At 38.0% G+C, this 18,946-nt stretch overlaps 2 protein-coding genes across 2 annotated transcripts; one reads left to right on the top strand and one right to left on the bottom strand.

The window, feature by feature from the left end:
* Positions 1–62: 62 nt before the first annotated feature.
* Positions 63–1,766, top strand: LOC148879521 (disease resistance protein RPS4B-like; the record flags this gene model as incomplete). Its single annotated transcript, XM_088961074.1, has 1 exon — positions 63–1,766. A coding segment is annotated over one exon (1,284 nt), but the record flags the coding sequence as incomplete, so codon positions are not given.
* Positions 1,767–7,927: 6,161 nt separating this feature from the next.
* LOC148879520 (binding partner of ACD11 1-like) lies at positions 7,928–16,131 on the bottom strand. Its single transcript, XM_088961073.1, has 5 exons — positions 15,390–16,131; positions 9,556–9,659; positions 9,383–9,458; positions 8,795–8,878; positions 7,928–8,695 (listed from the first exon to the last, which is right to left on the bottom strand). Exons 1-5 carry the CDS (start codon positions 15,393–15,395, stop codon positions 8,126–8,128), a joined length of 840 nt encoding a protein of 279 aa, XP_088817199.1. The 5' UTR covers positions 15,396–16,131; the 3' UTR covers positions 7,928–8,125.
* Positions 16,132–18,946: the final 2,815 nt, after the last annotated feature.

Genomic DNA, 18,946 nt, shown 5'->3' with positions numbered 1-18,946 from the left:
GAAAAACTGCAAGAAACTTAAGGATCTTCCAAGTAACTTCTTTCAATTGAAATCCCTGAAGAACCTTACTCTCTCTGGCTGTTCTGAACTTGACAAACGTTTATCATTCTGGTCTTGGGGATCACCACCAACTAAGTCCTGGTGCTTACAGCTCAAATCTGGTACCCATTTCTGGCTTACGCCTCCTTAAAACACTAAAACTCACTGCTTGCAATTGGTTGGAGAGTTCAATACCGAGTGAAATTGGGAGCCTACCTTCATTGGAATTACTGAATTTAAGTGACAACTTCTATAGCCTACCGGATATATTCCGTTGCCTTGGTAAGCTAAAGCACCTAAATTTGGAAGGATTTACGAGGTTAAAATCACTACCAGCAGAGCTTCCATCAAGCTTAGAGAAATTGTTTGCTGGTGATTGTACATCTTTGGAAAAAATATCAAATCTTGGGAATTTATCTTCACTGCAAGAATTAGACTTGTCTAGATCCAACATTTGTGACCTACCATGTGATATAAGTCTTCTTTCTTGTCTCATTACTCTGAGTTTAGAAGATTGCAAAAGGCTTCGACTACTCCCAGATCTTCCATCAAACTTAGAAGATTTGTTTGCAAAAGGTTGCACGTCCTTGGAAAGATTGCCAAATCTATCAAATATGCAGTACATATGGGACTTGCAGTTTAATGATTGTTACAATCTAATGATTCAGAAGTTTTACATGGCAAATATCCTAACCCTCTTTCAGGTCTCTCTCTCTCATATTATATTATGTTATATTATATATATTATATGTAAATATTATCTGATGATGGTACAGGGATCGGAAACACGTCATATCTTTCTTCCCGGGAGTGACATTCCAGATTGGTTCAGCTATTGGAGAATGGGATCTTCTGTATCTTTTCAGGTGCCTGCAGTTGTGGATTGGAAGATCGAAGGGCTTATTCTGTGTGTTATTTATGCTAAAGAAATGGATGACCATGATGGGATCTTTCGTCCTTTGATTTTTTTCAATAACAAGACAAAAGGGGTTGTCTACCGCTTCATACCATATGCCTGTGACTTACCAAAATCTAATCAAGAACACATGTGGCTGAGCTATAAACCCTGCGATGGGATGTTGGAAGCTGGGCACCAAGTGGAGGTCACGATAGGCCGCCTAAGAGGGTTGTCAACAAACAAGTGTGGAGTTCATCTAGTGTATGTTTCCAATGAGAAGGGATCAAATTTCAACCAAGTTGTTTGCATGCAAGAGAAGCCTTGTGATGATCTAACGATTACAGCTACAGGAAGATGGCAATCCTCGTTGCTTGGAGGTGAGTTGATTAACAAGGGTAAATCTGTATAGAAAATGGAAGAAAAGGGCAAAAGCAAAATTTACGTATGCTGAAGCATTACCCGCTTGGGCCCCGAGAGACATCCTCTTCTAATTGGACGAGAAAGCAAACGCTGGGTTCCTCTTTTTCACATTTTATCAAACAGCTGGAAACGCATATGCCACAATCTGAATCTCACGGTCATGGCTACAGGAGTACCTGGTTCTTCCACTCGGCAAGCTCGACCATCGTACGAGATGTGGTCAATATTCTCGCCTTCTCGGGCTCCCAGAGTCCCAGTGACCGTCTTGCCGTTTGTACCCAACCAATGGAACGTAGTCAGGTTGAACATTGGCCGAAAATGTTTGACCAGTGGAGTGTTTGCGTATTAAAATGAGCCAATCATATGTATGAATGGAGGGTTTATCTGATGAAGCGATGAATTTGTTAGATGGATGTGGGTTACGTTGCTCTTGGGTGACCTTATATGCTATTACCCCTTTTATTTTTCAAAATAAGAAATAATTACAGACAGCAACATATACAGTAATTTGGGCGTAGACAATTTCAAGTGCCACAACCAAATTCAACCCTCCTATCCTATTAGTACATCTATATCAAGGTTCAAAGTATCGACCACACTATCAAAGTTCAAAGTATCGACCACACTGCTTTTGAAAACCTCAATAAAATTTGTAAGCGCCATGGCCAAAATTAACCCCACCCCATGGGCGTCCTCATTCTCGCAATGCATGAATTTAATTCTCTTCAGAACAAGGTTTTATCCCTTTTACATCACTTCGTTTGTAATTCTATGGTAAAGATGCTGCAAAATTAGGTCAAATAGCATCTTCCTCTGCACCAGTTTTTACTTTGCTGGATTGAAACATCTGTATATATTCTCAATATGGTTCTATCATTTTTGTCACCATAAAAAGAATAATATAATAACAAATTAAGGGAGTGTTCCATAATATGAATGAAAAATTGGTGGGTGTGGACTGATCCACACCACATCCTGTGGTAGGGTTTTTTATTTTATATGTTTCATATATATTTGTAAGCGCCATGGCAAAAATTAACCCCATCCCATGGGCGTCCTCATTCTCGCAATGCATGAATTTAATATTCAAGTAATGAAAAAAGAATAGAGAATGAAAATCATCCTACAATTAACATTAAAAATTATTATTTTATTGATAAAAAATTAAACATTTAAAATTTAAAAATGATTAAAAGATAAAATAAAATAAGAATAAGTGGACCAATGTAACACGGGTGCGTCACACTGAAACATTCCTACAAACTATCCACACCATAGTGTGGATCATCCATGAGAAAATACTATGGTATGTAAATGATAAATTGGGTTTGTGGCCTGCCCTTATTCACACTATTTTGTGGATAGCGATTGTCCACATATAACAAAACACTATATCTTATTGTGGACAGGACTAAAACGGTCTCATCCACGATATTTACACACTACCAAATGCCACCTAAGTAAATCCGAATGAGCTACCATGAAGTGGTTGTGTCATAAAGCTTTTGGCAATATATAGAGTGATAGAGATCACCATTGTTAAGCAAAGTAAACATTTCATGTAGAATACATGTGCAAACAATATATGGAAAATAAGAAACTATGGAGCCTTATTCATATTGTGTAACAAAATTGAGCTAATCACTTTTAGGGGTGGCAATTTGTCACCCAACCCACTGAACCCACCTAACTCATCCAGTATCTAATCCACCTAATCTGCCAATTTACTTGGCGGGTTGGAAATGGGTTGATCACCCATTGGGTCAATTTAAATGGGTTTGGTCGGGTTGGGTTGTGGATAACCATTAGGTTAGCCACTAAAGATACAAGTATTAATTCCTTAGTCTTTTTTTTTATTTTCTTCATTTGAGTGAAATAATTTATAGTTAACGTATTAATTTTCTATTAATTATTGACTAAAATTAGTTTTGACTCGAATCAACACATTTCACCTTAATTAACATAAATCCAAATCAACCTGACCCGAGTTTGGACTAGTTCAATTCAGTCTAAATATGAATAGACCCGATCACCTCGGCTCACTTCGCTTGGGTTGGTCAGCCCAGTCCAAGCCCAACCTAATCCGACCATACAGATATGGGTCGACCCAAATCCGAACAGAGTTGGATGGTTTGGTTTGACATAGACCCGATTCAATCCGACCCGAAATTCATCATGCTTACTTTAACTCGATTTGGATCACCCGGTTCAGCCTGTATACATACAACCCGACCCGAAATTGGACCAACCTAATTTACTTCCCTCGACCCGTTTCGCACCTGTCAATTCGGTCCCAAACCCGTGCATAACATGATATGGGCTGGTCCAAGTCAATCCACCATTGATTGAACCAATCCAATCTAGTCCGACCAGACTGATCCGAATCCAAACGGTTCAACCACTCTTGATGTGATTAGCTCGAAGACAATCCAATTAGATAGTTCAAGTTGGTCTGACCGGTTTGAACCTAAGTGGTTCGGTCAAACCCAAAATCCGAACATAGTCAAATGACTTTGCCACTTGTTTATAAATAACATGCATGTAATGTGATTTGAACCTTCACCACTTGTATAAATAACAACTACTATTACTACCAAACTATGACCAACTTATTTGTCAAATGGGAATTAGTTTTTTTTTTAAGTACATAAATATAAAATTAATGGGTTTGGGCAAGTTGGTTAGCGGGTTAGATGAATTGAATTGAAGCTCAACCCAAACCAAACCCAACTCAACCAGCCCAATTGCCACTGCTAGTCACTTTTACCGATCATATTCAACAATAGGAGTAACATATTGTACATTTTAGGGTTAATTACTCTGCAACCCAATGCATAATTCTGAATGACAGCCTCCCTGAATTCTCCCCTGAATGACAGGCCCCATAATTTTCCACAAAAATTCTGACCTGGACTGATCAGTCATTCTCCCTATCTTTTAAAACCATTTTTAATATGGAAATATTAATACATATATTTTGTGGAAAAGAGCGAAAGGCTCGCCCAAGTAAACATTTCTATGACTGATCTGCTGGTTCCCAATTCTAACAGTCCAACAACTATCCGGTCCAGTCTTACACTGAAAAAACTAGTCGGAGATATCAGAGTCCGACATTTTTTTTGGCGACGAGATAGAAGATAGACCTTCACCCGTTATTGTTCTCTTTATACAGATAACAGATTCTTGCTTGCATATCGACGATACTGCCCTCGAAAATATCTATAAGATTGTAAGAACCATGGCCAAAACCAACCCCACCTCATGGGCCTCATTCTCGCAATGCATGAATTTCATTTATTCTCAGAACTAGGTTTTAGCTCGTTTAGGCAGGCAGCACTTGGTTGGTATTCTTTGGTATGGTAAAGAGTGCCGGAAAATCAGGTCAAACAGCACCCCCTCCTCTACATCAGCTTTTACTTTCCTGGATTGAAACAGTTTGTTACCATTAAATTCTTGCATTCTACACTCGTGTTTTTCATAACTAATGTTTCAGTGTAAGGGTCCGTTTGGTTCATGATTGGAATCGGAATCAGAATGGTCTATTTTGCTTAGATGTTTGGTTCAGACCGGAAATGGAATCGGATTCTGATTTATGCTGTTCGGTTCATTAAGAGACTGAAATTGGAATCAGCCATGATTTTCAATTTTGTCCCTAATACAAATAAAAAAAAAGCAATAATGCATGAAAATACCAACAAATGCAGAAATTGCAAAACATTTGCAGGAAAATGCAGAAATTGCAGAAATTTTGCAGGATAATGCAGAAATTACAATAATTTTGTAAAAATTTAAAAATGCATGAAAATACTCGAAATTTGCAGAAATTGCAAAAAGAATGTAGAAATTTTGCAGGGAAAATGCAGAAATCACAACAATTTTGCAGAAAATTCAGAAAATGCATGAAATACTAGAAAACTTGCAGGAAACTGCATGAAAATACCTGAAATTTTGTAAAAAATTGCAAGAAAATCAGAAAAATGCAGAAATTACAATAATTTTGTAGAAGTTTTCAGAAAAAAATGCATGAAAATATTAGGAATTTTGCAGAAATAGAAAAAATTGCAGGAAATGCAGAAATTAAAACAATTTTGCAAAAAAAATTATAGAAATTACAAAAGATTGCAGAAAAATGCATGAAAATATCAGGAATTTTGCAGAAATTGCAAAAAATGCAAGAAAATGCAGAAATTACAACAATTTTGCAGAAAATTATAAAGACTACAGAATTTTTGCAAGAAATTGCAAAAATGCATGAAAATACCTGAAATTTTGCAGAAATTGCAGAAAAATGCATGATAATATCAGGAATTTTGCAGAAATTGCAAAAATTGCAGGAAAATGCAGACATTACAACAGTTTTACAGAAAATTATAGAAATTACAGAAAATTTTCAAAAAATTGCAGAGAAATGCATGAAAATACTTGAAATTTTGCAGAAATTGCAGAAATTTTGCAAAAAAATAGAAAAACAGAGAAATTTTGCAGGGAAAGTGCAGAAATTACAATAGTATCCAATGAGTTTAACCAAATTTGGATGAGAGAGTTAATTGCAGAGAAATGCATGAAAATACTTGAAATTTTGCAGAAATTGCAGAAATTTTGCAAAAAAATAGAAAAACAGAGAAATTTTGCAGGGAAAGTGCAGAAATTACAATAGTATCCAATGAGTTTAACCAAATTTGGATGAGAGAGTTATCCCAGAAATATAACCTCTGCTTACAAACCCACCAAGTTCTTAGCAGAACTTAAAGAGAGAAATAATCTCCAAAGAATAGTAGAGAAAAATAGAGAAATAATCTCCAAAGAAAAAGTATCAGTCATTCTCTGTGGCCCTGAAAATTGTTATCCCCATCATGGACCTTGACTGCTACTTGAAGGGGCTGAAGCCCCTCCCTTAAATCCTCAGAAATGAGATAATATCAGGCGTAAAAGGACATTGGTTGAAGTAGTGAGAAATTATTTTGGGGCTTACAATTTAATAATGGTCAATGGATATGGCCCTTGATAGAACGGAATGACAAAACAGGATTGATGTAGCACAAACTTGTTCAAGCCACATAAGCCAATGGGTATGGCCCTTGATAATTTCTCATGAATATCTAGGAAGGCTTGACTATCTTCAACAAAATATCTTTGAGCCTACAATATGAAATTGTTGTTGTTTTTATTATTGTTGATGATAGTGGTACCATATGGCTTTTCATAGACCAAAATAGAGTAATTTTACTGATGCTTCCAATCCCACTTAAGTGGGATAAGACTGATGATAGTAATACCAAACACTAATTTTCGGTAAGATAGGTTTCACAAACTCTATTCTCCTGGATACTGAGATGCATAGAAATGAGTTTTCAATATATATTAGGATATTTGGATAAATTTACCTTTAGATAACTTGGATAAATTCCCTGTTGTTGCAGCAATTTTAAACAATATATTAGAGCCATAAATGCTGCTCTCAAAGACTTCCCTTACATTGGTTGAAACCATCAATTACTCGTCAAGTTCCCGCTTCACTAGGGCATGCAGTTGATTAGACGAGGATAAATCTCTGTAGATTTGGGGGGGGGGGGAGAGATAAATGTTGCTGATTAGACGAGGAGTTGTTTTAACCAATAACCACGGTTTTCCTTTCAAGAAATTAACATAAAGCACAGACATACAAAAAAGGAGTGAAAGGAAAGAAAGAAGGAAATTGATTCTTAGGTAGCTCTTGGGTATCTGAGGCAAGATAGGTTCTCTTGTTCTGCATTGAGTAGCAAGGTGCAACAGATTAATTAGAAGCGACACCAAATAAAAAAATAAAATAAAATGAAGGAGAGAGTAGGGTCTTGGGTTTCTTCCATTATCTCTTCATGATTTGATTATTCCATGTACTTACTGATTTTGTGATGCTTGGAGAATAAACCTAACACCGTTTCAGCCAAACCGTCGATCACTGCACTAATACGCATATAATTCTCAAAGGGCATGCAGCAGTCATGGTTGGAAAATGAGTAGCCACACACGGTTCCCTTCGCTTGGAAAAGAAACTGAACATGAGATGGGTTTCGGTTCTGAAGAGAGAGAGAGAGAGAGAGAGAGAGAGAGAGAGAGAGAGAAAGAGTTGAGGGTTTTTTTGTCAATTTGTTTTCTTATGTGAAAGAGCGGGAATGAAATTCCGATTCCGGGGGGCTGGGTCAGGAATAGCCATTCCCGAAAATGGGGATTGCCATTCCACTCGGAATGGGAATCGGATTCCAATTCTGCCCAACCAATCACCCAGAATCGAAATGGTCCATTCCAATTCCGATTCCAAACCTCTATTCCTGCGAACCAAACGGACCCTAAAATCTTCATTATGGCATACCTGAAACATCTGTATATATTCGCCAACATTTGAATACAACTAGGATTCTTCTACCATTTTTGTCCCCATAAAAAGAGTATGTAACAGCAAAGTCAATCGGAATGAGCTATGGTGAAGTGGTTGTGCCACAAAGCCTTTAAACAGTGAGCAAAGTAAATATTCCATGTAGGCTTACATAGGCAAACAAATTTATGGAAAATAAGAAATTATGGAGGCCACACTGAAAGAAAGAGGAAAATGAAGTTCGGCTTATTCAGATTGTGTAACAAAATTGAGTCGGTCACTTTTACCAATCATATCCAACTATAGGAGTAACCTGTTCTACATTTATCACTTTCAAACTAAAAGAACAAAGCAGGTAAATCATAGACAAATAAAATCCCAAGACTAGACAAAGATATTTACAGAATTTCAGTCAATTAAAGAATCAACCCTTGTGCAGGTGCAGGTTTGGAAGGCTGCTCATCCGGTAAAGCTTTTGGTGACTCAGAGAGATGAATCCGAGCATAGTCCTCCACCATCCCTCTTTTCTGCTCCTCTTCAGCCATGCCGACCTTCTCTTTTGCTTTCTGGCCCACCTCTCCTGCTGCCTTAGCAACCTTATTGAATGCATCAGTTACCCATGAAGCCCCAGTGAACACATACCTGTTCTTCATAATAGCAGACCCTGCACTACTGACTTTCTGCTCAGCAGCGGCAAAAGCTGATTTGGTCTTCTCTGAAACCTGAAATCTTTGGTCCATTTCTCTGACTTTGTCATTGACAACAGATGTACCAATGCTTATCTTCTCACTAAGCCCAATCTTCTTGTCCAGAGAAGTGACCTTGGCGGTGGCTGTGGATGTGAGTTGGTGTTTCTCATCAAAGGCCTTTGCTTTGCTAAGGGCATCTTTTCCCAAGATGAAGCCTTTTGCAAGCATGCTGCTAACAACATCTTCTGCCTTTTGAACAGCAGATTCAGCACCACCAGGAACTTTGGTTTCCTTCGGCTGAAGGAGATTGAGAAACAAGTGAGTTTACCACATTTATTTGGAAACTGTCACGAATAAAATATCTCAAAGAAAATACAAGCTCTTTGCACATCTTACTTCAGTTGGGGCAAAAGCTGCGGGTGGCAACTGGTAATCTGGAGCTGGAGTTATTGTGACAGACATATCAACAATTGTTGCTCCCTGTGATATGGGAAAGATAGAATTATATCACAAGATGAAGCATCTAAGGATCCATAGACAATCATCCAAAAATATCCTTAACACATGATAATTTCAGTCAACTGAATTGTTCAGTATCATCCAATAAATAGAATTTCAACCAACAATTATATCAAACTTTAGCAAAGAGTAATCCCTTCTAATGGAAGACCTGAGCACAACATGAGAAGATGGGACTTCCTAGTTCTCATCATTAAAAGAAATGGTCAAAGATAGGTAGGTATTCGTAGCTAACCAGACAATGGTTATGGGTTTCATTATCAGGCTTTAACATATGACATAATGTACTGGAAATATTAATCCAAGTATAACATTTCTTGTTACAATTTCAGTGGTATAAAAGGAACCACAGGTTAATCATTTATGTCTTGAAATATTTGTTCCTATCAAATGATTCAATGTTGCAATCAATGGAAATCAAAACCGGAAATATATATATATATATATACTGAGAAGTGAATGCACCGAAAGAAGCATTGCAGTTTCAGCTCCCTGAGCATCCTTGAAGGTAACAAATGCAATTTGAGACCACTCATTCCCACTGCAACAAGCAAATATGTTCATCACCGTGAAATCCAATAAAAAAAAGAAATAAAAGTGAAAAGAAAGATCATGAATTGCATAACAGATCAACCAACCTCTGCATTTCAACATATTCAATATCACCAGAAAAGGAAAAGAACTCCTTGATATCTTGCTCTGTTGCACTTAAGGAAACATTGTTGATTTTCACTGTTTGTATCTGTAATATCAAAGAAACAAAATGAAGAGAGGATAGTAGTACCATGTTAAGTGCTTATGTATAATATTCTGTCAAGCATAATCCATGAACACAACCATGGGGTACACACATGTAAGGGAAATAAAAGTTTTGACAAGTCTAGTACGAATTTCAATGTACTCAAAGTTTTGATGGCAGAAATGGAGGTAACCCGGGCCCATCTAGAATTTGGAGGAACCTTTAGGGATGAAGAGGGAAGAGTCATTGCTTTATTTTCTGGTCCTATTGGTGTTGGTGACTCACTTCACGCTGAGATCTTGGCAGTGATGCAAGGGATGAAGAAGGCTAAGGAGTTGAACTATCGCAAGCTCATTGTTGAAGGGGATTCAAAACTGGTTATAGGTTGGCTGCAATAAGAAGAATGGTCTATGGAAGTTTGCTAATGAAAAGATTGTTCAATCGGCTAGCACAAGGTTTGGAAATTCAGCTACGGTGGGTAAAGAGAAGTGCCAACTCCTTTGCAGATACTCGTGCTAAGCAAGGGGTGAGAAGGGAACACATGTTCTGGGCTATGCTGTAATTTGCTTTTTGTTTTTTTTTCCCTGGGGGAGGGTTAAGGGAGCTTACCTCTCCCCTACTCTCTTTGTACTCCACTTTTTTATTAAGGCTAAGTTTGGAAAGAGTACAAATGCAAATATGTAAGTGCAAATACATAAAAAATAATACAAAATGTAAGGTTTTGCACTCTACATATTTGTATTTGTATTCCTTCCAAACTGAGCCTAATGAAAATCTTCTGTTATTGATAAAAAAAATTAAATTTGAAACACCAGAATCTAATACATAACTGAAAGCTCAACCAATTCAGAAATCCAATTAGAACTGCTAGACCCTTTTCATAAAGAAGATGGAGATAATATAAGACAAGCATATAGAATAAAAAAGGTCATCATTATCCTCATCTGTTTTCCCCATCTATGTCAGGTTGTTAGTATGAAAAATGTCCATCCATTCTTCACTGAGACCGTTTCCATCAGAACTCAAAGATGAACTAACATTCTCTCCAAACCAGAATATTTTTTTTTTTATCAATATTCTCCAAACCAGAATTCATCCGCTTTTCCTTGCCCTTATAGAACATTTTATTTGTACCAAGTCATCCCTTAAGACTCAGTTTGGGTAGAGTACAAATACAAATATGTACAATACAAATATATACAAAACAATACAAAATACAAGGTTTTGCACTCTACATATTTGTATTTGTACTCCTCCCAAACTGAGCCTAAAGTGCATTGCATTCATTGATTTATTTTCACATGGCCAAACCATCAAACTACTTACCAGTGATTTAAAAGGCATGCCTAGGCACACAAGCGAGGCACCTAGGTCCTAGGCGCAACCCTTTCAAAAGGCGCACGCCTGGTGCGCAGCCTTGCGCCTCAGCCCAGGCATGCACCTTTTGAAAATTTGATGCTTTTTTGCTTTTTTTTTTGTGTCTAATGGCTGAGTCGGGGGCTCCGCCCCCAAACCCCCCATGCCACGCCCCTCGAGGCAAGCCCAAACAAGTCCATGTTGTTCATTCATTCATCCTAATAAAATATCTTCTTAAAAAGCAATTAAAACTATAAAATCATTATTTTTTGTGTGAGAACTAAGAATTTAAAAGACCTAACGTGGACTTATTTGGGCTTGCCTCGAGGGGTGTGGCACAAATGCAGCTCGTAGAATTAGGAATGTAATATGTTTTACATCACATTAGCCACTTGAAGTAATGCAATTGAAAAAAAAAAAAAAGAGATTGTGGGTTTTATATGCTTGAAAATGTTTTATATATTTGACTTTATTTTTAAATTCTCATTTGAATATGCTTTACATGTTATATTTATGTATTTTAAATTTAGATAATAGGTTTTTTAAAACATTTATTTTAAAATTTAAGTTTATATTTTTATTAATATTATGGTTTATAGTTTTTTGGCCTTTTTTTTATTTTGTAGCTTTTTTTTGAGCAAATTGACTCCTACGCCTTTTTTGCACCTTGCGCTTTTAAAACACTGCTACTTAACTGCATTTCCAATTAGTGCAAAGATTGAGTTTCATCAAATACACTCATTTCTCATTTTAGCCCTCTCATCCATTTTAATCCTCCCCTAGACTCCTACACTTTTTATGGACTTGCTGTTACTCCCAATATTCTGGTCCATAAAGTATGATTGATCTTATGTTGTTTTATAAATGAGACATGTTAGATTGTTAGTGAAATTCTGTTTGGTCGGCTGATTTAAGTTTCAACTGGGTTTAAATACATTTTAAGTTTTCTTGGTCATTATGAAGCAATTATACAATTGTGTTTGCATAGAAGGGTAGCAAGACAACAAAAGTGGTTTAATTGTAAAATATGTACTCCTTGCACATTGAAGCCAAGACCATCACATATGTTCTTGCGCATTGAAGTGGATTCTGACTATCAGTTGGTCATTGATTGGAATAACAGATGCATTTGATGAACCTTGATTCAAATTGAACATATTATTCAGATGGATTCAGAAATCTTCCATCTGGTTAGCTGGCAGCCTCATCAAAGGAAGACTGAAAAAAGTTGCATCAGGATCTTCTCTCTGATAATCTTTTTCTATCTTCATGTAACTGTATTTTTCTTTAGTTCTGTTCTCTTTTGGAAGTTTTTTTACTTAGGCCTTTGTTTTGTGTTATATAGTTCTTGCATTTCCATTTTCTCTTTTTTAATATATCATATTTTTCTTCCTAATCTTTAACCGGATTAATTATGCTTATGCTGCTGTTTTTTCATTGGGCTACAAACTTCGGGGGGTATCCCATCCACCATACCCATATACCCATAACCCCCCAACACCTGGTGGCAGCAGAGTCAATCCCAAGTCTCTGCAGGAATGAGCCAGCAACCGTACCAACTGAGCCACCTATCAGTTGGTTGCTTATGCTGCTATTTTTGGAAGAAACAAAAGAGAGACTTCAACCATAAGAGATTTTTGGTGATTGTTGCCATGGGCAAAGTAGAATATGGCATCCACTTTTAGGTCTGTGTTTCAGAAGATTTTTGTGGATTGGACCTTAATCAGTTTCACAATTTTTACAACATTATTTTTTCATTCCCTGGGTGGAATGTTAAATTGTGTATATCATCATTCTGTATGAAGGAGGTTTCAGCCCTTCCCATGCAAATCAAAGTTTTAAAGCACAGAAGTGTGACACGGGCATTTCACCACCTAGAGACATGAGGCATGGTCCAGAACATGAGGTATAAGACACCTGAGCACAACGAGATCTGCATGAGGTGTACCAGTGGCATACACCTAATGCAAAAGGCATTTGAGGCATATGCCTCATGCTTCTGAGGTTTAGGTTTCAGAGGCATCCATGCCTCTACCTTATGCCTCAAACGCCTTTCAAAACATTAACTCTAATTGTTAACATTGTTGCACTTTACTTGTCAAAATAAGAATTGTGGAAAGTCGTAACTACAAGCCCCCAGGGTGGCAATAATTCCAAGGGCAGACCAAATCCATGACCAGGCCCCTGCATGAATTAAGGGCCACAAAAAAGCCCCCACCCCCCAAATAAAAAACAAAAACAAAGACAAAGACAGCCCCCTTGCTCAGCTATCAGCTGCTAGGTTGGAGTCTTGGAGAATCTTCAGTCTCAGAACACATGAAAATGGGATTCATTATTGTGTTCAGTGAGATACCAGAATGCTTCTGTTTACAGCTCCATTATCAGGAAGCAAATTGATATTCCCAGATGGATGGGATATGAACCAATCACACATTGCCTGGACTATTTCTATCAATGTGCTCAGTGGCAATAGATAGTGTCCTAGGAGAGTTTTCATATGGAAAATACATGGTGGATGCACCATGTGCTTGGAGGAAGAAATGATGCCCCATCAACTTGTATATTGTCAGGATGGCTACTGCATTAAGAACTTTTTTTGCCATTTCTCAGTGGCAAGTGACTTTTTTCTCATCACCCAAGTTACATGACTTCACTGCATGGCCTCAGAAGCTTTTTTGAAGCTAATATAGAATATTATAGAGTCCAGAAACCATTTGAGTATAAACTTGTGATACCCAGATGCCTATACATGCTTAGGAGACCTATCTGGGGCACAAATCCGATATAGCACTAGATACTGCATGGACACTTCTAAAGTATCCTTATTAGCATTAACACTAGTAAAATATGTAAAATGATACAAAGTTTTTTTATCAATGATACAATGTTACAAAATGTACAATTAATTTTGAATATGTTAGAAGCTTAGTTAAATTTGTCAAGATATAGCTACTGAGAAAATGACACTCGGTTTAAAAAGCTAGATATACAAGCAGGCTTTAAGCATATCAAATGGGATAACCATACCCATATCTGTGTTTTGGAACTCAAGAAATGGAGAGTTATATCCCCATTCCTTTTTCCATCTCTGTGTCTGCTTCTATAACCATATCTGACCATCTCAGGCATAAATATCACTTCTCAGAAATCAGTAGTTCCATTTAACAATTTCCATAGTTTAGATTATTTCTCTCTTGAAAGGGAACATGAAGATGTACTAGTTGATGGAGTTATATATTTAGTTCTTACCTTTCTTTGACTAGCACAGTTTTCCCCGTAATAGGGATCTACAACTAAAAGGTCATAAAGATGGATGAAATAGAGATCTATTAGCAGTAGTTGTTCGCAGGATAACGATTTCAAAGAAATTAAACACAAAATTACTGAGTGGCCCTCCAATTTCTGGACTTCAGTATATACCACTCAGCGTTGTTGAAACTAGACCAAGTAAGGATTCATAACACCAAGTCCAAGGAATTGATACTTTCCCAGAGAAAGGTTTCAGAAGAATCATTGAAAGCAACAAAGAGAATGTATTGTGTACCCAAATGGTTATTTGTCCGCAGGATACGAGGAACCCAAAGATGCAGAGTCTGTAGCTCTAGTTAAGAGTTAAGGGACCTAGATCAGTTGTTCTAGAGATGTTCCAGATGTTGAGGAGCATATTTCATAACACTTTGGCATGGGGATTTTGTATAGCGACACTAACAATAGCAAGAGGAAAACAATATGTCAATATGGAACACCTTAGAGCTATCTGATAACCAGTAAACTTGGAATAGCATCTCTAGTATGCCCAAGAATTATTTACAAAAGGAACCGTGCTATTCAAAGTTCACATGCAGGATTTAAGGATTTGAAAACTTCACACTCATAGCCAGATAATATGGACCAAGGGAGCTACTTTTGTCATTTAGCTAAGTAAACAGATCAGCCTTTAAGCCAGAAGATCCCCTGCTCTTCAGCTCTAGGATATAAAGGATAAAGTATTCCATCTGTATTCCAGCTTTTCTCTTTACCCACCAACCGTGCTCAAGCTGCCTCGTCTCGACAAAATTCTTAATCCGCCAGAAGTCGAAGGCATGCAAATCACACGGATCTGGACTAATTACTAAATTGGAATTCGAACCAAATTCAAATCCAACTGAAATCAAAGCAAAAATTAAGCAACACAACAACCATTTACGATTCCAAATACCATCCATAATCTAATACTAATCAATCTGAGCTACATGAAACACCTCTAATCATTCAAGACACGCCTCACAGCCCTTAAAAGCAATCTCAGCCAAAAAAACAAGTAAATAGCTAAATCATCGAAGAAACCAATCAACAGACGTCGGCATCGCTTACCGAAAGAAAAAAAAATATACTCACCGACATCGAGACTACTACTGGGGCAAGTGAAAGCTCGATCAAAGAAGGTAAGCTGGAGGTAACCAACTCTGGCGTGAAACAGTCAGAAGTTCACCAGAGAGCTTAGACTAGTCGGGAACCTCAAGTTCTTTCTTGTTTCTCGTGCTGTTAAGGACTTGAGTAAGATACTTATAAGGCGAAGACTTCGGGGGGACCCAGCCGTGATTAGCTTGTCCCAGTATACGTTGCTTCGGGAAACACCTTGCCGGGAATTCTTTACACGTGGTTTGCTCCGACGGTAAACTAATCCAAGATACCGGCGCAATTTTCGTTTCGGCGACGACGGCAGCGATGGCGGATTCAGTCCTTACAAAATTGTGCTCACTCCGTTCTCACAGTCTTTTCAGCCGTGGATTGAAAACATTTTCATACTTTTTATGTTTTATTCATGCGATATATTCTCAATACACGGCTGAATAAAACTGTAAAAATAATGTTAGCACAATTTGTACCAAATCCGATTTCGAAGGGAACGCGTTATATTGTCACTTGTCAGACTCCGTCACGCGGTTTGCTCCGACGGTAAACTAATCCAAGACGTCAGGTACCGGCGCAATTTTCGTTTCGGCGACGACGGCAGCGATGGCTGATTCAGTCCTTACAAAATTGTGCTCACACCGTTCTCACAGTCTTTTCAGCCGTGGATTGAAAACATTTTCATACTTTTTATCTTTTATTCATGCGAGATATTCTCAATACACGGCTGAAAAAAAAACTGTGAAAACAATGTTAGCACAATTTGTACCAAATCCGATTTCGAAGAGAGCGCGTTATATTGTCACTTGTCAGACTCCGTCACGCGGTTTGCTCCGACGGTAAACTAATCCAAGACGTCAGATACCGGCGCAATTTTCGTTTCTGCGACGACGGCAGCGATGGCGGATTCAGTCCTTACAAAATTGTGCTCACACCGTTCTCACAGTCTTTTCAGCCGTGGATTGAAAACATTTTCATACTTTTTATCTTTTATTCATGCGAGATATTCTCAATACACGGCTGAAAAAAAAACTGTGAAAACAATGTTAGCACAATTTGTACCAAATCCGATTTCGAACGGAGCGCATTATATTGTCACTTGTCAGACTCCGTCACGCGGTTTTTAAACTTCGATACGGGAAGATTCTTACGGAATGATAAAAAATAAGCCTTGAATTTTACGCCCTTGGATTCAACAAATTTTCCGCGCCGATGTTTTGAATTTCGGCACATCCCATCCACCAAAGACAAGGGGAGCTATGTTTGCTCCTAGTCAATTGGAATGTGCCCAGATCACTTTTTATTTAGAAATAAAAAGAAATAATATGAGTTCGATGTAATGTATTGCGATGCAAAATAATAAGTAGAACCATTAAGTGGGGATGTATTGACAATTGACCTGATTAAGCAATAAGCATTTTCCTTGGTGATGATTTAAAAACATCATCATAACCGCACGCTTCGTGCATGTGCAATAAGGGTCCCACTCAAGTGTGATGTGACTTGGTTAAATAAGTATTATTATTCTATGTGATGATAGCCATCCGCCAGTGGTCGATGGTCCAATCCAATGCTACCTGCCCACCGGCCACCGCAATTCATTGGCTATCATGTGTGGTTTGCATCGTCTACGGTTCTACTCGTAAACTCGTAATATCAGCGGCCAATGAATCATTATTCGGTTATTTTATTGGGTAAGAGATCGCATCTCCGCCCCACAAGAGTGACGGAATCTGCACCTCAGGGCGCCACATAGGCACATCATAGGAGATCTTTCCGATGCATGATAGGATGTGCGAATGAGGTGCCAAGTGTGAGGAGTAGATCCGGTCTCTCAGGAACCGTTTTACAATACCCCATAGTATATCTCTGTTATGTATTAAGAACATCTTCCTATGATATCATCGGGATTGGTATTATCAACGGGAGACATTCTCAGGAATGTGTTGTGGGGCAGAGTCCAGATGCTCACACGAACTCTGCCACTTCTACCCACAACACACTGTACACACTATCCCTACTCCCCTTTATAATACTATGCAAGGATGACAGACCCCTTATATTATGGGTCTCTGATAAAGACCCTTGCACAAATAACCCACAACACACTATACACACTATCCCTACTCCCCGTTAAATTTTGCAATAAAGACTTCCTAGGTTTTTATGTCGCAACAAATATTCCCTCAACCGTTAAATTAGATGACGAAAAACATTAAATTACCAAAATGCCCCCATTAACCTACCTTTATTTTTTTTTGCCATTCTCTCTTAAAACTCTCCAACGTCGAATTCCACCCAATATGTTAGAAAACATTCCACCGACCGGTCAAACAAAATCTCCACCTGAGTATACTACGAAACAATCACTCCTTTCTTCATCTCTTCCAATCTACTCAAACTCATGTCTTCTACTTTTCACATCCCGTCGAATGACCCACAAGAGCAACCGAGCACTTTCTAGCAACCTGTCGGGTTAACCACGGCAACTTGTAAAAGTAACAGCAAAGGATCAAAGTTAATGCACTATTCATGCTGCTGTTCATCGTCTTCTTCAACGAGAACAGAGCCTCAACCAGCAATGACATTAACCTGAATCACTCTTTGCATATCCGGTTTTATGATGAATAGTAGTAGCAGAGAGTGAAGTGGCAATGCACTATTCTGATGTGGCCTCATCATTCTTCACATCCCCTATTCTCGTCTATTAATGAGAGGGAATGCAGGGTATAGTAGTTGTAAGTAGGATGTGGTTAGGATAGGGGAGTGGTTTCTTTGAAAGACAAATGAAAATCGGGAGTAAAGAATTAATCAAGAGGCTGCGGTAAGAGGAGTGAAGAGACGGTTGAGCAGAGAATCTGATGATAGGGTTAATTAAGAATTGAATGAATTCCGTTATGAGGGGATCCTTATTTATAGGGAATGACCCCAAGATCCCAAAAGGAATGAGTCAAAAGCGTCTGTTTTCTATTAGAAAGGAGAATATTAGATTCATTGTTAATCATTAAGGAGCATTGTTGGAGTTTTGCCATGTGTCCCTATGGGAATCTTTCTAACGATTGACTTTCCTTTCACTTTGAGATCCTCATAACACATGTGTGTTACTATCATTTTTGTGCCTTACTTAATTGACGTGACACTAGTGACGTTACTATTTAGCGACGGCATCTTATTAGACCCATGTGGCGCCTTGTCACGTTCGTCACTTCAAAGTTATATGTGTAGATAATATCCGGGCCCAATTCTTAACAAACTAAGATCCTACTATGATTAAGGGTTTATCATGGGGCCAGGTGTTGTGAACCTCAATTGAATTTGCTTTGGGCTTGCGCTAAGAATAGGTTCATCACGGGCATGTAATGAACCGTGGGTTCATCACAGACCTGCGATGCACCATAGGTTCATCATAAGGGAAAGATCGATTGTAAGTTGATCGCAAGCATCCATGTGATATCAATTCAATATTTATTATACTAAGTAACTTAGCGAGCACTATGCACCTAAGTAGTGACTAATTAAGCATTTAAAATTTCTCAAAAGTG

This window comes from Nelumbo lutea, chromosome 1 (assembly GCF_056320005.1).
Source record: "Nelumbo lutea isolate HS-2025 chromosome 1, American lotus-T2T, whole genome shotgun sequence".
NCBI lineage: Eukaryota > Viridiplantae > Streptophyta > Magnoliopsida > Proteales > Nelumbonaceae > Nelumbo > Nelumbo lutea.
This window is presented reverse-complemented; position numbering and strand designations above follow the sequence as displayed.